The sequence below is a fragment of the Triplophysa dalaica genome, chromosome 20, assembly GCF_015846415.1.
Source record: "Triplophysa dalaica isolate WHDGS20190420 chromosome 20, ASM1584641v1, whole genome shotgun sequence".
Taxonomy (NCBI): Eukaryota; Metazoa; Chordata; class Actinopteri; order Cypriniformes; family Nemacheilidae; genus Triplophysa; species Triplophysa dalaica.
This window is the reverse complement of record NC_079561.1, coordinates 11,621,168-11,645,955: the sequence shown is the minus strand read 5'-3', so window position 1 is coordinate 11,645,955 and position 24,788 is coordinate 11,621,168. Positions and strand designations below refer to the sequence as shown.

Sequence of the window (24,788 nt, the reverse complement as noted above, 5' to 3'; positions counted from 1 at the left end):
GAATTCTAGACAGGCAGGTCCAGGAGTGCATTTGTGCAGTAAAGTCTTGTTTAATTTTGAATTGATCCACATATTGCTTATTTCCATAAGTTAAACTCTTCGTCGCTTGAAACTGAAATCTTATTGAATATATAAATAATAGACAGCACACCGTAATAGTTATTTCTGAATACCAAACGAGAATAGAATAGAAATCAGTCTCGCATTGACATACACAAGTGAGGTGTTTAATAAATAAAAGCATCAACAACACAAACAAAGCTTGCTTATGTATACTGTATATACACATTTATATAGATTTATATATATATTTATATTCTGACTGTACAAACTATATAAATATGTCATGCAGTCCTCATAACTTAACCAATAATTTACAGAGTGAGGTAGGGTAGGAGGGGACTGGGTTGCGATGTCATAAAGAGAAAAGAAAAGGGGCGGGCTCTCGGACACCGTTGTTGGCAGTAAGGTTGTTATGATCGACAGATGGGAGGGATGTAGAACAGGAGGCTGCAGCGGGTTGGCCCGAGACACCAGTCAGTTTATCAGTCAGAGCCTCCACGAGTTGCGGCTGAGCACGCACACGCATGCAGCATTGATTCGGATGAACCTCCAGGCGATCTGATTTTTGTAGGTCGTCAGCGCCCGCACGTAGGTGTGCGTGTTGGTGCAGTAAGAGTTCCAGTGCCGGTGGTCGATACCACGACAGCTCGAGGTGCCAGCTTTAACGCCACTGGCTCCCTGACCCGGCTTGGGGGACCCGCTGGGTTTCGACACACGGCACGTGGTTTCGAAGAACAGTTGCTTCTTAACCACGTTGTTGATGCGAACGTGCGGCAGCACCGTGACTTCATTGCCCGCCAAGTCTGTGGCATGGGTCAGGTTGCCGACCCAGTGTTCCTCGCTGTCACACACGGAGTACTCGCCACGATGCAAAAACTCGTTAGCCCTTCGGCGAAAACGCGGGCGCCTGGAGGCTCCCGTTTCGCCCTCCGGAGGGATCACCTCGCTGAAGAGCACGCGAGGTGAGCGGTATCGGCGTTTGTTGAAGATTTTGGGGTCCACAGTGGGAATCTCGTCATCGTAGTGTGTGTCCTGTTGTTTGGGATGGCCGTGAGACCTGGGTGAACGTTCTGTTGCTGCATGCTGATTTGCCGGCCCCTGCGCTTGCGTGTGGCCTCCCATGTTGAATGCAGCCTGGACGCTGATCAGGAAGAGCAGGACCAGTGTCAACGACCTCATGGGCACACGTCCTGCTAACAGAGAGATGATACAAGCGGGATTATAAATCAGTCAACACCCTAGTATCTAAATGTTGGAAAAAAAGATTTTCTGACGTTTTTCAGTTGTGTTTTCCAGTACAAATATCAAAAAATTGTCCATTAAAAAGATCAAGAACTCACAAATAGTGTTTTAAACATCAGATGGTTTCCAGAGCTGTATGCACGTGCATGTTTTGGAGAAGGTGTGGATATCTGTACTCACTGACCTGTGAAATGTTCCTAGTTGAAGTGAGGGCCCAGTGGGCTGCTAGAGCCAGAGTCCAGTGCAGGCTGACCCCCAAGCGCCTGCCATCCGGACTGGCCTGTTTGTCTGCTTTTCCTGGAAAAAACACGCACGTCTTTCAATATACAACATCAGAATTTCATCACATATATACAGCTGCAAAAAAAAAGAGAGACCGTTCCAAATGTTAATTAAATGAGCTTTTCCAGTCCGGTGTTTGTTGAATTTCAACAAAATCAAACCTCAGGAGTGGCAAAGTCATCCAACAAAAATGTTAAAGACTGACAGCATGACAACATGTTTCTTCAGTTCTCATTTTCTAAATGCAAATAGAAACAATATTTTTATTTGAAATTTGGGAGAACTAATGTTAGTAGTTCACAGAATGTAACAAAAATGGTTCTTTTAACTAAACACATAACCATGTTAAATTCAGAATAACTTTTTTTTGCGGCTGTATGTGTATGTTATATGTTAGCAAACTAAAAAAGTACAAATAAAGACGTATCTTCATTCGATGTATCTGCATTGTTTACAGTCTTATTAACCTTGACAATTACATTATCTACAGCTCTGCAGTATAATTAAAAATTAATTCATAATAAATAATTATGTTACTGAAAAACTTGATGAGAGATTATTCTGAGAAATTGGGGATGCTATGGAAACCAGAAGTAAACACTCATTCCTATTAAGCATTGTGAATGATGTAATCAATTCAAGCTCTCTGTTACTTAAATGTTTAAATGTATTTGAATATTTTACAACAAACTTAAAATACTGTATATCAGACAACAATTAAAAATAAACTTGAGGAAGAAGTCTCACTGTATTTAACATACTGTATACAAAACACTTCACCTGGTTGTAATATTATATACATATATTAAACGTGTGATATTTCTCACTTCATAATACGACATCTGCCCCGTCTAAACCACAGAAAGTGTTTCATTTCTTAGAATCCATCAAAGGAGGCAGAGCTTTGTAATGTGATGTAGAACTGCCACATATGGAAGCTTTAATGTCTCAAAAAGGATTCTGAAATGAATACACAAGATTCATAAAAAATCCATAACTGACAAAACAAATTTAAGTGTCAACTTCAATGCAAAGCAAGTGTACACAATTTAACTTAGGTTCTGATTTAAATGACCTGCACAGCTTATAAGCATCAAACCAATTCCAAAGCAATTTAGCAGACAGTCTCCACAAACACCAGCCTCTTTCTTTTTTACACCACATCTGTAGGAAATTCATTATGGCAAAATGAACCGAGTAAATATTTGGTTGGTTTGTTTATGTAATGCACTAATTTCTTAATGTCCTTTCAAACTGTAGTTCTGCTAGTGGTTATGATGCAAAGATGAACCGGATTCTTTAATGTCAACATTTCTTTTCACAAAACATCATCGGGCCTGGCTTTTATTTTCAGTGAATAAAATATATTGACAATCCATTGGCCACCCGGCACATATATGACCTCATTTACCGTGCAAGACGCAGTCTACTGGCTAAAGTATAGTCGGGGTGTCCGCGTGCCGCCAGCATGACGTAATTTTCATCATCAGGATGGTCCGCGGTCATCCGCATGCAGCCCATTTTTGAGACCACGCAGACAGGACGCAGACAACAGCGCATGCACGAAAAGTTCCACCCGATGACATACTGCGCATGGGTCGAACTCGCGATTAAGTTTGCTCATGAAGCTATACAGACGCGTTTGTTTGCGAGACGGACACACACAGCAAAGTATACCTGGCCCTTTAGGCCTAAGTACTGAAAAACAACCCTGTTTCCAAACACATTGCTAAAGCCAATGCACAGACACAATTCCAATCATAATCTCTATGTCTAACTATATCTGTGAATCAGATATATACTGTACATGTTTTCAATTATTTAACCCTGTTGAGGCATGAATTTTGAATCTGCATTCGAAGGAGCCTCTGAAATGGTACTGCCTTACCAGAAAATAATCTCTGAAATAGGATGCAGGTGTGTTTGGTTTCATGCAGTGCTGCACAGACAGATCGGTGTATGACAACGAAGTATTACAAAAGCGATTTGAAAGCATACAGAGCAGCCTTTTCTTGTGTCTGCGCAGTCGCATGCAGTCAAACACACCTTTCAACTTCTATCCTGCTGCAATGCATGATTTTTGCAGTCACAATGGTATGACATCTAAATACCAAATCAGAGTTTTTAAAAGTTTTAAATATGAAAACATAATTTTTAACAGGTTATTTTATTCAGCAGGAGCTGTTATGATGTCTAGAAGCTAGAAGAAGCAGAAGAATCCAACTTGACTGCTCTCTTCTGAAACCCTTTCCAGACTGAATGAGGTATATCGACAGCACCTTTTGACATGCCATCAAGGGTAAGTCGACGCTTCCTTATTCAAGTTACATTAACGGGAAACTTCACCCAAAAACGAAAATTCTGTCATCTTTATTCACCTTCAAGTTGGTCCAAATCTATATAAATGTCTTTGTTCTGACGAACACGGAGAAAGATATTAGGAAGAATGCTTACAACCAGACAGAATCCCCCCCCCCCATTTACTTCCATTGTACTTTATCGTTTTTTCTTCTTCTGTTGTACATAAAAGAAGACATGTTGAAGAATGAAGGACAGCAAACAGTTCTGGGGCACGTTTTGCTACCATTGTAGTTTTTCCTACTATGGTAATCAAATCTGTCTGGTTATAAGCCTTCTTCCAAATATCTTTCTCTGTGTTTATCAGAACAAAGACATTTTTACAGATTTAGAACAGTAAATAGTAAATGATGACAGAAATTTAATTTTTGGGTGAAGTATCCCTTTAACTGTGCAAAACAATATCTCCAGACACGCACTGTGTCTATTTAATTTAGACTCGGTTGTCTTTTAACAAAATCCTGACACAGCTTTGTTGGTATAGACAGTTTGTGTTTGTTTATCGGTCTGGCTAGTGGCTAGTAAAATAACAATTTATTCTATATTTTACTGAATTTATTTATATTAATTTATATAAATATTTTATTATATATTAATTGTAGTAAAATAAATTAAAACTACTAAACAGTTATATTAAAACTATTGTAAAGATTCTTTGCGGAGGTCTACTGGAAGTTAAGTTTGGGCCATACAATTTTTTTTTATCTTGTTGCCGCTGAAATCCTCTATATCTTTGCCACTATCAGGGTTGCCATTTGTGTAACAGCCCAATGGCCAAGCAAATCTAGACTAAAAACTACTTAAAATACGCCACCCATAACTTTTTACCTATTTGATTATTAGAGACCACCATTCTGTTACCACAAGGCAGATGCCTCTCTCTCTCTTATCATGGTACAGTTTCATCATTGGTAGAGTACAAATTGGGTATTTTTAAAGTAAAATACATTATGTTAATACAAGCTATTCAGTCAGATATAATTCTTCTCCTCCATTTAAAAGTACCAAAATTCCACAGGAAACTTGCATCACTGAACATCTCAGAAACCCCCCCTTTCATAAACTTTCATAAATATGTGAGTGGGACATGTTTCCTTATACTGGATTTCAAAGCATGATTTGAAATAAAAACTACAGCTAATTGCAGTGTGAAGCCCTTTAATTTAATGTATTTTATCCTCAAACAATTTTTTATGATTTGAATTAATTTTCCTTTGCACGATTGATATTTCATTTTCATTCTAACAATGAAACTGAAAATAATCAATTTTTTGCTGAATTTTAATTCTGCTAATAACTGTGTATTAGACTGTAAAGTTGTTTGTAAAGCCAATACATTAAACAAATTACAGTAAATAAAAAATAGCAGCGCGTGAAAGATGAAACAGAGAGAGAGAGAGGTTGATTCAGAGCTACCACTAGAGGGCAACTGTGTTCTAACATTGTCTACATCTGGGGTTTCTACAATGCTTGCAGGTCTACACATGGCAGCAAAGTATAGACTAACCTCTCATGCAAACAATCAGCAAGATGTAACTCAAAAACAATGATGTGATACATCCGCATACGGCCCCTCTCCGGCTCTGTATATATTGCATTGTATGTTTTGCAGCTTCCGATGGCATCCGATGTACAAACAGGAGACCACGCCCCAAGTTTGCATTTAGGGCAGCTCTCACACATATGACATTGTCCAGATGTCACCTAACATTTTGCTTTAGTTAGAGCTTTCACACATAGAGACCGGAATACCTTATATAATGTCCTGCCTGGCACAGACTATATTGTTCTTTGCATATATAAAAAGGGAAATCCTGTTTTTATCTGCTTTTATGTTTTCTGGATGCTGCTAACGTAACGAAAATATGATGCAGTTGTGAAAAAATGTAGATATTTTGTATATAAAAAAGTAAAACTCTTCACCTTGCTTTAACAAAGAAAACAAACCAAAGAACCTGCTGTTGAATCTCACATCAAATAATTTGAATAAAGTAGATTGGGCGTATTGATAAACAATAAAATACTAAAGCATGGACAAGACCTGAACATTATACTTATAAACTCAACAGTTTAAATAAGACAGTTTATAATAATTGAAGTGCTTTTAAGATAAGCTGTATATTTAGTTTTGCTTGTTTTAAAGATGAAAATGGCATGCCACATATGCGGACAATATAGCTTCACTTATATGTTCCTTAAAATTAGCTACAGAATACATTTCTAACTTCTCTCATAACCTATATGATCCATTTGAAGAAGCATACTAAATGCAGAATATACAAAGAAGTTGACTCCGAGCTAAATTGTAATGTTTTGTCCGTCCATAACACTTATCATTGCAGTTTTTCTACGAGAAAACAAGAATAATTTGATGGTCATGTTGAAACTCTTTTCAAAAGTGAGCTACTGCTCTCTCGCACCGTTACAGAAATTGCCCCGAGAGCGAAAGCACACCCCAACAGCACATGTGCAGAATGTATAAACACACACTCATCACACAGATACAGAGCGACGAGCTCTCTATTTCTCAACACACTTTGCTTTCAAACAAAATAATTTGCCCTGGATTCCCTTTGGTGAAACCTTTATAAACAGTGCACACAGTACAGCCAACAAGACTCGAAATGGTTTACCCAACACCTTTAACCTGTGGTGCTCCGTACCCATTTTTTTTCCCTTTCAAACATCAAATGACCATTGCACAGCCATGGATACAGGGTGGTACCTGACACAACCTATTCCTGAAATTGGTGATGGCAGGAGGTTTATTATGATTCGTCGGAGAGCTTCCTGAGGTTGGAGGTTTCGTGGTTATCCTTTCTGTTTATTTAAATGAGAAAATAAACACAAGAAATGTTGGCCACCTTTCTAGTAGAGGAGGTGACAAAGTAACTGCTGTGCACCTCTAGAGACATTTAAACTTGTCTGCACTCCTGTCTGTAAAAACAGCATATTTACATTTATGAATGCGAGAAGATACTTATTTAAAGGTCCAGTGTATGAAGCGGTGAGGCTACGAATTGCAACTAACAGCTCACTCCACCCCTCCTTTCGAAGCAGTACGGTGGCTAATGCAGGACTAAGATGTTGTCGCGTTTCCGCTTCTTTGCTGAAGGAGATAATGTATTTACGATATGCGCTCTGTAGAGCATTTTGTCCGTTTAGGGCTACTGTAGAAACATACTATGTAAGAGGACCTGCGGTGTATGCAAAAAAACATAACGCTTCATTACTTAAGATCTTAACACACCTCTGTGCACATAGTTATGTATGTTATATTGCATTTCTGTAAATAGATCTTCTAAAAAAAAACACTCAACACCTTTAATGCAGATACACATAAGTCGCCGCATTCGCAGTTTTTAGTTTTCATTTTCCAATTGACTTGATAGCCTCATATTGACTTAGCGGGTGCATTTAATATATATTTCACTCTCCAGGAGTATTTAAAATACATTTTCTTAGGGATTCCTTATAAAAGATCACCTACATTTGTGGGAACGCAGCGAATAAACCTCATAAAAGCTCTGAAATCCATATTAAAGCATTTAATTCATTGCTGTCTGCATAGTGATCCCAATGCCATTGCACACTGTTTACAAGTGTAAACACTTTATACATTAATTAACTTTAGTGTGTTTTGACAACATTATTCTTTAATAATGCAAAATATATGCAAACACATATCTGCATTCGTCCATTTAAAACTGAGATCTGGGCTTGTATGGTATTTTATATTAACCTAACGTGTGACATGTAACTGAGCAGCTATTTATGGTTAATGACTGCTATAAAAACAGTTGGTCTGCAGCAGAGTTGTTTAAGAGATGTTGTAAAACACAGTTAGGTGGGAAACCTGCTGAAATTGTGGTTTCCTACCATTTTCAGACTACTGTATGCCTTAAAAGTATTTTATTCATGGTAATGAGTAATGATGGAAAGGAGAGATGTAAACGGTGTCCACTACTGAAAACTACTAAAGAGCAGGACAGAAGGCCATAACACACAACACCATAGTACAAAAATGACATATTTGGACTTCAGCCCTCATAATGTAGGCCATGTAACGGAACCAGCAATATAAGGCAGCAAAAGTTACAATTTGACGCTTTAAAAGGAACCCAAAAATGAAAATTCTGTCATCATTTCCTGGCCTCTGAGATGCGAATCTGTATAAATTTCTTTGTTCTGATGAACACTGAAAAAAAGATAGTTAGAAGAATGCTTGTAACCAAACAGTGGACCCAGTGACTACCACAGTAGAAATTACTTGTGATTAGACATTTTACAGAATGTTGGAAAGCAAACAGTTCTGGGGCACTTTTTGCTATAATATTGCCGTTTTCCCCCATGATGGTAGTCAATGGGGTCCAAGAACTGTTTGGTTGCAAGCATTCTTCCAAATATCCTTGCACAGCTTTTGAACAACTAGAGAGTGAGTAATTCATGACAGAATTTTCATTTTGGGATGAACGATTCCTTTAACTTCATCTTAAGAGACATGGACCGAAAAAGGTTGCTGTGAACAGAGCTGTTGTTGACAAAGGCGTTGTTTTACACGATCATTTAGGAACTTTAACCAAAATATATTACAGACACACCGACAGAATCATACCAACTTGTGGAAAATTGTCATCTGATTTCCCCTCTAAGAGTATGCAGATGTTCCATTTTAAACCTAACCATTCGTTGCCTGCTTTCGAAATCAAAAGCCATGGCAATGTGCAACACGAAAAAATACAACAACTTTACATACAGTAAATTACATACAGTTGTTATTTTATAGGTTTAGCAAACTAAAGTAAAGTACTGTAATAACAAATTATTGTAACAGATGATTTAACACCAGTCCAGGTTCAAATGGGCGTGTCCAATTGTATTTCTTGACTGAATGATACACATGTCAATAGGTTTAGTGGCCTGTAAGAGATGTGAGTGTCAACACTTGTCAAAAGCACACAGTTTCTCTGAGGTGCTGACAGCACAGCACATATAATGAAGCAGTGCTAAAGACAGATGAAGCCTCTTTTTTATCAACATGACAAAGAGAGAGTGCGAGACATCATGACAGAGAGAATGAGAGAGGAAGGAGTATGTGTTTGATAGACACCCAGATTTGTCTACCTGCTACATTTTCAAGCTCTTTGGCATTAAATTATTCACAAACTCCAAAATCACAGGTTTAGATATACAAAAATATCCTGTAACATCCAAATGTTTTGTGTAGATTTGTTTATTGTGTGCTTAAATAACAGCTGTAGCTCTAGGCTATATCTTCTAATTCACCAAGAGTAAGCATGTGGTTTACTTATTTCATGTTATTAAAAATGCATAATGCGTACTGTAAACACATGGCAGTACAATAAAATGGTACACGCAGTTGCATGTATGACTGCAAACTCATCTGAATAGGCGTACTACATTTTCCTCTCTCAAATATGTTGTTGTGTTTTAAAGGTGTTTTAAAATGAGAATTCTGTCATTGTTTACTCACCTTCAGATTGTTCCAAAAAAGTGTAATTGTCTTTGTTCTGCAAAACACAAGGGAAGATATTTGGTTGAATGTTAGTAACCAAGCAAATGTCGTTCTCCATTCACTGCCATATAGGGAAAATAAATACTATGGGAGTCAATGGGGGACGAGATCTGCTCTGTTACTGACATTCTACCAAATATCTTCTTTGTGTGTAGCAGAACAAAGACATTTATACAGGTTTGGAACAGTCTGAAGATGAGTAAATGATGACAGAATTTTCATTTTTGGGTGTAGTATAAAGTAAAAGCACTCCATTTGACACATGCAATATGTTCTTCTTTATCTTCTAAGCCGCACGATTTGTTTGTTTGAAATACAACTTATACATCTTCTTTGCCCACATCATTTCAGAAACAGTGCCTTAACGTCCCACATCAGGTTCAATAGAAATGAAAATGAATTTGCTTAGTCAAGCTTTGTGTAATGAAGGGCACTTGAGGTCATGAAATTTATCATGTATAGTATAGTGTATGAGTTTTGTTTACTTTTTGGTGAACTATAAATAATCTTGTTTTAGTCACATCTATTTTTCTTAATAATTTATTCTTTTGTGTTTTAAAGAAAAACGTGAAGTCATATTGGTTTGGAATGACATTGATGAGCAGATAGCCAGTTCCTAATGACAAAAGGTTCATTTTTAAGAATAAAAACCAAAACACTGTACACTCAAAAAATTGCTGGGATGTATAAAAAAAAACAAAAAATAAACTTTTTTGTTTCATGGCATATATCATAACAGCATAACATGTTTGGATCGACAAACAAATAATGTCAGCATGTTCTGCTTTCATAGCTTTTTACAGGATGACATTACATACACTGGTCCATGCATGTACCAAATATATTCTGTAATCTAATGCATGCAAGTTATATCGTTGCTGATTTATTGTATTCGTCTGCTATGTGGCATCTGGGACATTGATAATAAATCTATGAAAGAAGGCAACAGTTTCACCAACAATTTTCTAGATAAAACTGTAAACATCAAGCTATTGCCCTAGAAAACTGTACCAGAGCTTAGCCAACAATTCAAATTTTATTTCAACTTCAGGACAGTTTAAAATCACCTGATCTGCTTTAACTGCCAAAAGCAAACAGAATTTGTGGTAAAAAATGTTAAAGCAGAAACAGTTGTGAATAAATGTAAATAAATCAGAGAGAAACAGTTTTCCTGACCTCTGTGTCCGCCGTAATCGGAAACATCTGCGTGTTATTCAAACATAAGATGAAGTAAATCCTTCACAGGTTATCAATGGAAAATATGCATGAAAATGTGACTTCCGCGCTCAGAACCGAGTACAGGATGTGTCCAAAAACAGCACACATTTAAAGAATTGTGTTTGTTTCTGTTAGAAAGTCATGATAAAAGAAAACTTCTAGATGCGATAGCAGCGTTATGTTAACGTTAAAGATGAGTTGCACACATGTACACACATTCTTGTCTGTACATTGTAAATTATGTGGAACACAAAGGCCGCCGCATTGGGAGAACTGTGAAATCTTATTTTAAACACAGCTGCTGTTCTGCAGAAAGTACAACGAACGGGACAAAGGATTCGCTGAGGATGTAAAACATTTTGGGACTTTTCAAGCATTTTCAAAATTCACATCTCTTAGTAATTCAAGTCATTTTATGAACTCAGTAGTCCAGATGCATTAACTCACATGCCCAAAGTTTACATTCGTACATTCCAGGAAATCTACATTTGGTTTCTTTCGGGGATCATCAGCGATGGCGAAATGATTTTGCTTTGGCAAGTCGAAATGCTAACATGAGTTCATCTTTCTCTTGACTGATCAAACTAAACATCACCTTAACTTGACCTGCCCAGACATTCTTAGCCTTGGTAGCAAACTCTTCCTGTCCAAAAAAAAACATGCCATCTGTTTTTGCTTTCTTCTTGCACCTTATTTGTCTACGGTCCCTTTCTGTTTTTAATTTTAGGTTGCTTCAGTGTCTGACCACACCTCTTATATGGCATTAAATAAATCATCTATCAAAAACTGAAACTTGACCTCTAAGAACCAACACAATATTTCGAACTCTACAAATCCTACATAAAAAAATTTTTTCACCCTCATTTCAAACCTGTATGACTTTCTTTCTTCAGCAGAACACAAAGAAAGATATTTTGAAGAATGTCAACCTTGGCCCCCATTGACTTCAATTGTATAGACACAAAACCACTGAGACATTTCTCCAAATATCTTCTTTTGTGTTCCACAAAAGAAAGAGTCATATACCGGTTTGAGCGTGAAGGTGAATAAACGATGCCAACATTTTCATTTTAGGCTGAATTCTCCCTTTAAATTTGAATGTGAACATACAGAATCAGGCTTTCTAGTTTAAAATCCATAGACTTTTATAAAGACACTTTAGTGCCTGTTTGTAAACCTCAGTATTTTAGATGTATCTTGCAGATGATGTTCGTTTGATTTTGTACCACATTCTTGGGAGCAGCCGCATGATAATGGTTGTACAGGCTGTTGTCTTCATCAGAGCACACAGGGATGAGAAATCACTTGAGGTGAGTTCTCCAATAGTTCACAGGACAGCCAAATGTTTCCCAAACAAACCTGATGGCTTCCTGGTTGAGCTGACAGCTAAGATCATTTAGTGGCTTTCCTCCAAACAATTCCAACAGATGGAGAAAGAAAAGGACAACGCTCATGTCTAAGACGTCTCAGAAGTCTCGCTCACAATTCACAGCATTGCTGTAAGGATTACATAACCTTTACTTGATTAAATCTAAAACATCATTGTTGAAGAGAACCACTCCCACTCTGAACAGATATGGCTTTGAAGCCTGTGTAGGGTGCCAGCACTAAATTATGGGAACATTAGTTCATTTGTTTTCACCTTAGTGCTGCAGCCAAATCCACTCGTTGCTTTTAGTGTTTTTAATTTCACTGTGTATGTTACTGATACTTCTGGTTGCTAAGGAAAAAGTATTTTTTGGGGGTAAAAGGAGATGTTAACATCACTTAACAAATGTATGTTAGTATAGCACTGAATTAAAGGGATGGTAGTTCAGCCAAACATAAAAAATCTGTCATGATTTTTTAACTTCATGTCATTCAAACCTGTATATGACTCTTTCTTCTGAGGAACACAAAAGAAGATTTTTTGAGAAATGTGACCTTATGAAATTCAACGGAAGTCAATGGGGTTCAATGTTGTTTGGTTACCAACATTCTTCAAAATATCATCTTTTGTGTTCTGTAGAAGAAAATCATACAGGTTTCATATGACTTAAGGGTGGATAAATGATGACAGAAGTTTCAATAATTATTTTAAGCAAATGGGGCTGTTGAAACCAAAAAGCAACATATAGGTAGTAAATATTATATATTTTAATAAACCTGCCTGTACTGAAGGTTTAAGTGCTGTCAAATTAAAATCTAACTTATGAATTGAAAGAGATTCAGAAATGACTGATCCTCATGCCTTCAGTTGAACACAAACCTATTTTACACCCATTTTATATTAAAATCCTGTTATTTTCTTTCTGTGTATGGGGGTCAACATCAACAAGCTCTAAAAAGCGCATCATAATCCCAATGACTGTTCATTAATGTGAACCTGGAAAACAAAACCAGTCTTATTGAATTTTTCGCAATTGAGATTTTTAGATAATTTGAAAGCTGAATAAATAAACTATTGAAATATGGCTTATTAAGATAGGAGGATATTTGGCCGAGATATAAGTATTTGAAAATCTGAGGGTGCAAAAAAATCAAAATATGGAGATAATCGCCTTTAAAATTGTACAAATGAAGTCCTTTGTTTAGAATATTACTCACAAAAAAGTTTATTTACGGTAGGAAATTTACAAAATATCTCCATGGAACATGATCTTTTCTCAACATCCTAATGATTTTTGTCATAAAAGAAAAATCGATAATTTTGACCCATGAAATGTATTTCTGGCTATTACTTCAAATTTTCTCGTGCTATTTAAGACTGGTTTTGTGATCCAGGAAGACAAATGTCTTCTGAAGCGAAATGATACATTTGTGAGAAACGAGTAGCAATTTGAGCCTGTTTAGTGATCAACATTGCGTATCCATGGTAACACAGATTAGCACACTATGTTCGAATAAGAACATCTTGTGACTAGTTATCCTATGAGTGTTCATCACGAGAACTATCGGGTTCTGATGTGGTAGCTTGTACAAGTACAGTGAATAATTTCATAAGTAAGAAAAGAATGTAGAAAGTAGTTATCTTAGAGCTGACGACTGTCATTAACAAATACCATCAATAAACAGTAGCAGCGTGACTTAAAATGATAGACATTTTATGCCCAAGGCAAATAATGTATTGCTTTGTTTCAGGAAATTTCTCATGTCATGTTAAAACGCTATTATGTTTCAAATAGAAGTCTAGGTGAAGTTGAGATTATAAGGTGTTATGAGGAAGAAGTTGTCATTCACTGATAGCTCAATAAATTTAACATTTTCTGTAATTATTGCTGCCCAATTAGAAGATTTAAATTTGTACGGTTTTCATTACAGAAAATGAACCGCCAGTATCCCTGTATACAAAGAGGCTCTCTGACTGGCAAGTAGTGCAACAAATTTCAGCCAATCATTCTTCATCCTAATGTTTGAGTGTGGTAAACTAAGGACAATATCACCGCACTTTAAGATGAGGTTACACACACAGTTTCTGCAAATCTCATATTAATCTTGAGTACCTATACAGTAGTATTGCATTCTTCGTATATTCGAAGAGTATTCAGTTTGATCAAATTTATAAAAGACAGAGACAGCTGTATGATTATTTCCGGAAAAGATGCAGGGGGGCGGAACTACAGCACACAAAACATCATCGCATTGATTCACTATAAGTTTGTGTTGTTTACGTTATGCACGTACACGCCGATAGCCAACAAAACACAGACATATGACTTAGTTTGAATTGTCTGGCATCTTTAAGCGCCGGGAGCACGCCTTCTATCTGTTTCAAAAGATCTCCAAACCCGTCGTAATATCCACCGTTTCTTTACCGAAATGCAGTGAGCAAACAAACACACCTCAACTTCCGTCAGCGGAGTGAGGCGACATTGATGGGCGTGCTCTTTCTCTCATGCTCGTGCGTGCTCTTTGGCTCACTGGATGACGCGTGGGCATGCTTTTCCAAGAGAATTGTCCAATAAGAGACTAAGAACCCTTGTTACGAAATGGAAATCCATGTTTAAAAAAACGTAACACTGGCAGAGTGAACCGAGCACAGAAATACTACGATATACTTTCTAATTGTTTTTTGACAAGCTAACCATGTTAAACTTGAGAAGCCAAGGTTTACAGTGTAGAAAGTCAGAATGCATGAAATAGCATGTAACATAAACTTTAAACTGGTGTGCAAACAGTATAAAAATCATTTAAGATCAACATGAAGGTGCCCAATCTAATAAAATGTTATCACTTATAAATCCTTGTCACAGTGTTAGCAAAGGGTCAACGCTCCATGATTGAATAGTTGTCCCAAATCCCCCAAAACATCCTTTTGATGTCTTTAAATGGAGGTATCAGTGGTGAAAGGTCTGAGCCACTTTTATTCTATTGTCCAGAAAACTTGACGAATGTTCTGTACATGAACTGCTATTATACAATAGCTTGAAAAATTGCTCTGAAAGTTTTCCAAATGATATCTGTATCTTCATTGTTTTGTTTTGACGAGAACGCCACTATTCTCCTAAATGAAGAATGATTTTTAAAACGTTCTTTCTTATAGTTATTGTTATAATGCGAACGCCCCTTAAAACCAGTTATTTGACGCAGTGGGAAACAAACATAGTAATAGAATCCCACTTTCCACTGTCACCCAAAAGTAAAAGGGGTCTGTAACCTATTCTTATAGTAAGGTTACCATGATTTCTAAACTGTAGAAACATGTTCATCCTACTAATGGGACAGTAACATACGGCTTGTTTTTTAAATTTGACCAGCCATTGCTTGAGATTTCTGAACTTTTGTGCTCTGTCAGTAAGCTTCTGGCACATATTCTTTGGGAACACATTTGTTTGTCTCTCATGTCACAAAAGGCCCATAACAGCTCAATGGTCTGTGAATTTCAGAAGCGTGACGGTGTTTAATGTACTTTTAATAAACTCTCCCAAACTGTCATTGCACGGGCCAGCCAGTCTGGCCTTCGAGGTGGTCAAGTTGTCCAAAAACCACTGAGAACTTTCTACTTTTCAATCACACACTGTTTTTTCAATTCGAGAATGACTGTCGGTGGGAAAACCTCGAGACTAACGTCTTTTCCATAATGCTGACATTTTACAACCTTGACGTTTAACAATTTTGCATGACACAGGGCTATTTTTTCAGTTATAGTAGAGCTATATTTCCCCTCAGTTGGTGAGAATTTTGATTGTTCACTCTGGAATTAGAAACAGTCTTGCCAAGCGGGGATGCTTGTAGCAACGCATGTTTCTCTTCATTCTAAATGCGTTAAACATCTTTCGTTGAGGCTGTTCCTGTTCAAAACAGTTGCTTTAAACTTGACCTTCGGCGGTCTGTGCTCATCTTAACATAAATTACAATAGCTGACAGCTAAGACATACAGAAGACTTCTTGCACGGCCCGTTGCCAGACGTCTGACACAAGAATGTCTGGGTATGGTAAACAGTCTTGTATGTTACTCGGACATCCATCCATCCATTTTCTACCGCTTTATCCGAACTACCTCGGGTCACGGGGAGCCTGCGCCTATCTCAGGAGTCATCGGGCATCAAGGCAGGATACACCCTGGATGGAGTGCTGTTACTCGGACATGAATGGTATAATACTAGTTTAATGTAATGCACAAACGTATACATACTTCACACGCCTACAAATGAAGTTGTGGTTAGACACAATTCTTCAGAGACACTTTGATGCTCTGTGGAATAACCAGGCGAACACAGATGACTCTGCACAGATTCACACAAAAAGGGTTTTGCATGACCACTTGAACCACTTCAGGTTGCCTGACATAAAGGCACGTGTCAAAATGTATTGGGTCCAATGTGTAATTTTTGAAAGATCTATTGACAGAAATGCAATATAATATACATATGTGTGATCAGAGGTGTATAAAGATTACATATGATGAAGTGTTATGTTTTTATTACCTTAGAATGAACTATTTTTTTTTACATACACAGCGGGTCTCCTCACATGGAAGTCGTCATGTTGTTTCTACAGTCGCCATAAATGGACAAACATTTCGTAAATACGTTATTTCCATCGGCAAAGAAGTGAAAATGTGACGACATCTTAGTGCTGTCTCAGCCACCGTAGTGCTTCAAAATCGAGGGGTGGAGTGAGGAGTTCGTTGCAATTCGCAACACTAAAACATTTATGCGTCCATTTATAGTAATGCTTGAAGAGGCAGTCACAATCCACCCCAAATAAAAAAAAAGTGTTCCAAAGAAGAAACAAAGCCATCGGAAATCTGAAACCATATGATGGTGAGTAAATAATGGAGGAGATCGTTTGAAACTGATAGATGGCGTGGCCCCAGTGCTAAAAGATGCCGGACATGAACGCGTAAGTCAAACTAAGGACTCTGTCGGTCCTTCCGCTTCATCAGAGCATTAAATGCACCTACACCCGCGCATTAAGCTACGTCCTTGGGGGCGGGGGCACTGATAGATAAATGAATGGTTAAGGAGGGGAGACGAAAATGGGTGACTGAATGCGCCGCTTACGTAATATAACATACCTGCATATTAAATTTATAATATGCAAAAATTATATATTGATCACTGATCAGTTTGGCAGTAAAGCAAAACTTGTTGCACTGGCAGTTAAAATAGTCGCAAAATCTGACCATTTGGTCCCAGTCTATAGCCCTGTAATGATATTTTCATTTTTGGGTGAACTAATCCTATAATTGAAGTTAACAATTTTAGTACAAAATTATCACTATCCTACATTTCAACAGTCTTATTTCTACATCATTCAAGGAAAGTGGTTATGGGTGGAGTGCACTTCTATAGCTCCTCCGTTTCTAAAGCTTCAATCTAATCCTGTTTATGTTAAATAATCCTGCACCTGAACAGGCTTGACTTTACAAAGCTATGTTGGTTTGACAACAACCCTCGTGTTAAGCATCAAAGAACAGAAAATTACAAAAATGTAGCAACCATTTTAATTATCACCTCCAATTCTTTTACCACCACCATAGACATGTTATGAAATTGTTTTTTTAAGTCAGTTTTAACACTTTAGCAACCAATTCATAAATGTGTCTCTTAAATGAAATTCTGACCACAGATAACAGTGTCGTAAAAACAATTAAATATCATTGAAAAACCCCAGCGCTATAAACACACAATGATGTTTACTGGAATACGGAGGTGTTCCAAGCTAGTGAAAGCTGGCATGTTTGCATTACATTACATTACATTAGTATGACATCTTTTATCAAAATTTTACCGATGACTACATGCAAGAATGTGTCGCATTATTTACAGGATGCTGCCGTTGAGCGTTTATGACAGCAGGATATGGCCGCTATAGCCATACAACCATTCATTGTGAGCAGATGTGAGTGCCATTAGCATGACTCAGGCTTGAAGGTTTAGGCAGACACCGCAGACATGCTCTTTAAAGGTGCGTGATAATTCTACTGAGGCCACACACGCTGGAAATGTGAGGGGTTGGAGGAGATCCCATAGATCACAATGCCGTAAATACCAACCTGGAATTCTTTCTGTGGGAAGTTACTGAGGAGTCATACATATGGCCCCGGGTGTTCTCATTAGTATTCGTAGGTGTTCGTATGTAGCGTGTACATGCATATTTTTATGGGTAGACACAAAAAGGTATGTTTATAAGATTTCTGCTGCAGATTCAACTCAACTTTATTCATATAGCGCTTTTTACAATTTTCATTGTTACAAAGCAGCTGTACATGAGACATATTGACTACAAGTAAAACAACTAAAGTCATATACCTGTAAAAACAAGTAAAAGGTGAAAACACAAAAGACAGACATACAAATGCTCCACACACACAATATGCATTCATACTTACACACATCGACATAGACGCACACACGCAAACATGACTAAGAACACTGACATAATCCTTCACAATAATGATACTTGGTCTAAAACGTATGCAAATTAAATAAATACAACAGAAAATAATTGGATTTACGTTAAAACTCTATGAAGTAATAAGAGAAACTAAATATTAAAGACTTTCAATGTTTGGAAGACTTTAATGACTAAAAGACTTAAATGACTAAAGTGATAATGGTAAATTTAATCAAATTAAAGGGATAGATCACCCCCCAAAAATAAATTGTCTTGAATTTCATTCTTCTGCAGAACACAAAAGAAGATATTTTATAGAAAGTTGGTAACCGGACAGGACCAGCAGCCATTCACTTCTATTGAATGACCACAAAACCAATGCGTGAATGGGTGCCAGTTAACAACATTCTTCAAAATATCTTCTTTTGGGTTCTGCAGACAAAAGAAAGTCATTCAGGTTTGAAATGACAAGAGGGTGAATAAACGATGACAGAATTTTTATTTCACCTATTTTATACTGTGTATTTTAATACTTATCATTTTATCTAATCAAAGGTTTTCTATAATTCAATTTGTTATTTATGTTAAAGGGTAAAGTGCTGGAAGCAATCAATTCATACTTAAACTATGTGATAAAAAATCGTTTAACCATTTGACACACAATGAAAGCTTGTTAACAGGAAGTACTCGTCACAATTTTATTGTGTGCAGTAGCAGATACGGAAAATTTGCATCTTAAACTGCTCTAAATCTGTTCTTAACCACAGAAAAGATTTGCATGTGGCTAGTTGACATTAAATACTTGACAACAAGAATGATGTCATCTAACACTTTTATAAACAGCATTTTAACTTCACAAAACATGCATTCAACCGCATGAAAAAGGTGACTGAAAGTAGTGACCAGATCCAGCACCTACGGCACTCACTAAACGTCCCCTTTAAATCGAAACGTTCAAATGTCAACTCCCTGTGCACACTGGGTTAGGCCATACGTTGAGCTGTACAATAACATTAAAACATTCTCACAGCAGTCTGAATCATCTGTTAATCTCAAACATGAAATTACATGTCTACTCACCCACCTGCAGTAGCAACAGATGAGGTGGTAGCTTTAGGTTAAGACTCGAAAGGGAAAACTGGTGGCGGCGCGTTCAAAGTAATGCAATTTGTGTGCGTTCTGTCTGTTCTATGTGTATGTTTTGGAGTCAACATCGTGTAGAGACAAGCATTGCGAAAACATGTCATGTGGCTGTGTAATGAAAACAGCGATACAGTGGGTGTGGAAACAGGTGAAGGCATCACGCTCTGTGGTCTACCTGGAATTAGTTAGGACGTATTACATCTGCTAAACAAATGTCTCGCTGTTGTTGTTTCAGTGGCGATTGCCGACCCGAAAAATAAGTCATTATGGAGGGCTCCTCGGTTGTGTACAGAGGACTTAGTTATTGAATTGCCCCCGTTCTACGGGATTTTACATAACACGCTTGTGCCCATTGAAGAGGAGATGCCTGGATTTGGTTTTCAAAATAAATATTTGAGCGCATGCAAGATATAATAAGGCAAATTAAAAGAACGTATTTTGAGATGCAGTAAAAAATCCTTCACTGCATAATTTTACTTTCTTCGTTTGGGAAAGTGGAATCATTTCCTATAAACATTTTGACAGAGTTGCATATGGGTTTTAAATGAGTCATTTTTGGAAGGAGTTTCTGGGCCAAATGTTATAAACTAGATGCTGTTAATGGCTGTAAGACTAATGAATACATTTAAACATCTGTTTGTGGATGTAAACAATTCCCTTTTTCATTTAGCCGTTAAATAAACAGCAAAAACGTAAAATGTAAAAACGTATTAATGAGTTTGTCTTGTTTTCCGGTAAAACAACATATTTCCATGGTGAACAAGAATGCATAAGATGCCGAGGCTTGTTTTCTGTGAAGTTTTAAGTGTATTTTGTTTTCGAAATGGCAGTTTTTTATCAATTAAGTTTTTTTGTCATATTTTACGCACCCTCAGGTTGTTTCAAATCTGTATAAACTGAAAGAATGTTAGCAATTTTCAGTTCTGGGAAATCATCCATAACCATAGTAGAATAATTATTTTAAAATTAGATCTTTTGAAGAATTTGGGAAAACAAACAGTTCCGAAGTACTTTTGACTACAACAATTTTTTTCCAAGGGTAGTCAATTATGTCCCAAAACTGAAATTTGCTAACAATCTTCCAAATATATGTGTTCATCAGAACAAAGTCATTTATACAGGTATGAAATAACATGAGGGTGAGTAAATGATTTTTTTATATTTAAAAAAGCAATCAAATTAGTAACATTCTCATTCTGAGTATCTTATGAAGTTTTTTACCATGCGTAGACATACGCGTAGCATATTTTTTGCACTGTATTATTTCATGAACATATTTATCCTCCATTTAGTAAACTAGGGTTAAACTGCAAACTACGACACGATAGAAAAGTCACCTGTTGTACCTGTTGTTTATCAGCAGTGTATAGCATACATACGTATGCACATGAGCGAATCCACAGGCCTCCCTAATTTTACAGTCGATCTATGAATGAATTCTTTTCACTTGCCTCTTTCGATGTTGCGTGAATCACCGTGGGAACAATATTCAAGCTCCAGTGTGGCCACGGGGGGCATTAAATTATTCTCCCTGTCAAAGGTCGGCCTTCTCTACACAAACAAACACAGCTTTTCCTAAATGAAAGCTCTCCAAAGCCAGCTGAAATGCACATAAAACTGTCTTGGCAGTGAACACGAGAGCCCCGGGTCGGTCCAAACTCTGAAATCCGTCACCATTTACTGTGTCTTCCAGATCGTTCAGCCGGGGGCCAGGGAGAGTCAAACTGGACTTGGGAGCGCATGCCTGTGTCAGGTTTCCAGGTTGCCAAACAGCGAGCGGCTATCGGTCTGCGAAAGTATTTTGTGTGTGAACAAAGAATGCCGGGTGAGTAAAATTAGATCCGCCTCACATCTCTGGATTACTTTGTCTCGCCAGATGGCCGGTGTTGTCTGACCGTTATCAGCGCATATATTCAAAGAGGCATTTAATATTCAGCCATAAAAAGGTATAGGATCGAATCCTCGCTCGGGGTAACTTAAAGACCCAGGGGAGTTGTTGGCAGTGGTCCACCTGCCTCATTAGAAACCCTCATTACCGCTCATTACCACAGCGGCACGCTACACTACATGAGCACAGATCCTAAACCTTTAATTTAGGCTCAATGGGAAACCTGAATCCGCTCATGAATAGTAATAGCCGACATCATTGTATGGAAGGTGAATTGCACTGTCCATCTGCCTCGGGACAAGCATCTGGGAATTTGAAAGGCTTCACTCACCCAGTGTCAAATACATTTTGGGTCTTATCCAAACCTGGAGGGGCCTGAACTTGCATCTGCGGAACACCGAGTCTGGACCTACGCGGTTCTGTGGGAATTTTGAGAGATGCGTTGTGGAGCACATAATCACACCTATTTTTATTTTCCAGTGCTTATCTTTTACAGATGTCGACTGAAAATCGACTGGCTCGTTCTGCGCGATATGGTTTCTCATACCTTAGGAATTGTTTTAGAGACATGCCACATTTGTATATTCCCAGAATCAAGAAAAAAAGACTGATCTATGACATCACCCTTTCGAATCTTCATAAATTCCAAAAATCCAAAAATGTTCAGGTGGTGTTGATTTCTCCCTGCTGTTTGCGTATTGTGGCTTGAACGGCACTTCTGAAGCCGGCTGACATTCTAAGCGTTGCTTCTGCCCAGATGAAAATTATAAAAATCTGTAACTTGTTCCATGAGTGGAATGAAGCAATGATACTAGGACCCTCTGGTTGTGTAACGTGAGCAGCTTGTTGGATAGATGGCAAGAGAAAGACTAAAGTGTTTTCATGATACAACAAGTTATTCTCGAAATGTCATGACTTTTTGTTCGGATGTATTTGTGTTTGAAAAACATTTTGAAGTGCTGCTTCCGTTTGTTCCCTTCCATCTGCTATGTCAGTCAAGTTGTTTAGTTTCAATACATGCATTTCTCTTCTTGCCATCAGCACCTTGAGTTTGCCTGTCATAAGATACGGGCTCATTTCAAATGAAAACCTTCCCTTTTTCTAGCAAAACGATTTACGAGCATTCCACCAATAATTCCAAACATCAGCACCACATGCTTCTTACCTCAGAGATGGTCTCCTATCAAGTTTTTTCAAGTTCCCCAGGCTAAAAGTTGGTTGTATTCCAGCTTTCAAACTCCACAGGTTTATCTCCAAAGCCCAGTCCCGTTCAACGTTACAAAACTTGCGTATCCACGTCCCGTGCCATCCACTCCAGTCCGTCTCCCACTGTCTCTTAGGAGAAATCGATTGTTCTAAAAGTTGGAGTCCCACAGCTACTCCCCTGACCTCCACTGCAGGAGCCAACAGGTCCCTCCTCTTTCCCTCCCCTTCTCTGCCCCTCCTTCTGCTCTTCACTTCTATAGGCTGTGAAATCCGTTGCGTCGAGACTTACAGAGGAAAGTGGAGCTTTGTTTAGGCCCTGCTGATGATTCACATGCAAGATTCGCTTGGCCCATATCACCCATTCAGATTTTGACATTTCCCTGTCGTTAGTCATCGTTGGAATTACTTACTTCAGTTGCTTCGAGCTCCTTTTTTGACTCAGTTATTCACGATTCATTCTGCACTGCGGTTATTTGCATATAAAGAAATGAGGCAGTTGTGTTGCAGAAGCAGAAAATAAGATTCAGAATAAAGGAATGACAGTGATGTTTCTTTTTATGACCCTCTTTTCATAGCACGACTCCTACGAACAAAACCGCACACACCCAACAAGTGAAACCATGCCTTAATAGAGGCCCGTCACAACTTAAGTTCAGGGGCCCCCAAGTTAAATTGTATTTAAAACAAAAAAAGGAAAGTCCAGTTGACCGACTAAAATAAGTGAGTATGACATGAATAGGTCTCTCAGAGCGAATGAAAACCTGGCTTTAATAACATGGGATGGGAAGTTCCCACGGAAATGCACATCTCTTCGAATTAAACTCCATCCCCTGCATGCATAGTTTTATTCATGTCTCTGTTGGGTGTTGAACTTAAAACCATATAAAATGGAATTTAATATTTAGCACACACCCAGCTTTGAACTGGGACATTAAGATCATATATCATAATAGAGAGGGGTCTTGTCTCGGTTATACCAGCTCTTTGAATATAGCAAAATCAGGTTGTAAGATACATGCATGGACATTGAAACTGGGCTTGTTCAACTGCTTACATTTGATCAAATTTAAACAGCCAGAACTATTTGAATACATTACAGTTTATTTGTAACTTTTAAAGCCGCAATCTGTAACATTTTGGGTTAAAGTCTGGTCACGATATCAGATTTTCTTTACATGATTATCGGATCTATAAAATTCATGCTAACAATATTATCACTATATCTCATAAATGGTTTACTACAAATGCGTAAATAATTAGTAAAATTCACCTTTAAATTGAAATTTTTTTTCTATTTTTTGGCAAATGAATCACCCAAAATATAGATGTATTTCGTATTCATAATTATTTGTAACCTTTATGGCTCCTAAGGCACATTTTTCTGGTGAATAATGGACGGTACTATTTACACAATATTAATAATGGGTTTAATATCACGGTTATTGTCATTGGTATGTTGTGAAATTCCTACTTAAAAATAAATAAAATCTGTTATTAAACAAGTAAAAAAAAAATCCTTACACTCTGGACACCTTTAATAGGATTAGAAATTAGGAGTAAGAAAATGTAAAGCAACCTACATTTTATGTTTCAAAGTGAGATGGCGATATAAAGGCAAAAGTTACGAATTGAAGCTAAATACAGAAAAAAACTACTGAGTACAGTATACAAACATTTAAATAAATCTTAAACCGGGATATGTTAGTTTGCTTGCACCGGTCAGACTGTTATGGTTTGATGGATTTAAAGGGTGTTTTGTGCACTCTTTAAATAGTCATCCTTGGAGACAGGCTAAAACATCTTAAATAGACAGAACCACATTCGTCTAGTTGATGTTGCTTTATCATCTGGCAAATTACTTTGTTTGATGCGTTCAAAACCAGCAATCCAACCCTATCGAATTGCAACAAATGTACATGAACCCTCTCTTTCTTAAAAAAAGGTAATGGTACTTGAGTTATATGGTCTGTTTTATAGTCTGTTCGTATGTTTTTTGCAGCATTTTACCGCTAACTGGTGTCCATGGTAATA

At 37.5% G+C, this 24,788-nt stretch overlaps 1 protein-coding gene across 2 annotated transcripts; it reads right to left on the bottom strand.

Moving 5' to 3' along the window:
* Positions 1-205: 205 nt before the first annotated feature.
* Positions 206-22,939, bottom strand: ngfa (nerve growth factor a (beta polypeptide)). Of its 2 annotated transcripts, none has more exons than XM_056733467.1 (3): positions 22,717-22,939; positions 1,490-1,602; positions 206-1,256 (listed from the first exon to the last, which is right to left on the bottom strand). In XM_056733467.1, the coding sequence occupies exon 3, from the start codon at positions 1,240-1,242 to the stop codon at positions 550-552; it is 693 nt and encodes a 230-aa protein (XP_056589445.1). In that variant the 5' UTR covers positions 1,243-1,256; positions 1,490-1,602; positions 22,717-22,939; the 3' UTR covers positions 206-549. The 2 variants fall into 2 exon arrangements, with proteins under 2 accessions (XP_056589445.1, XP_056589446.1); XM_056733468.1 differs by having other exon boundaries at positions 206-1,253.
* Between the last annotated feature and the right edge of the window lie 1,849 nt (positions 22,940-24,788).

Coding starts and splice junctions, on each gene's coding strand:
- ngfa (XM_056733467.1), bottom strand. CDS start 1,242: ATGAGGTCGTTGACACTGGTCCTGCTCTTCCTGATCAGCGTCCAGGCT.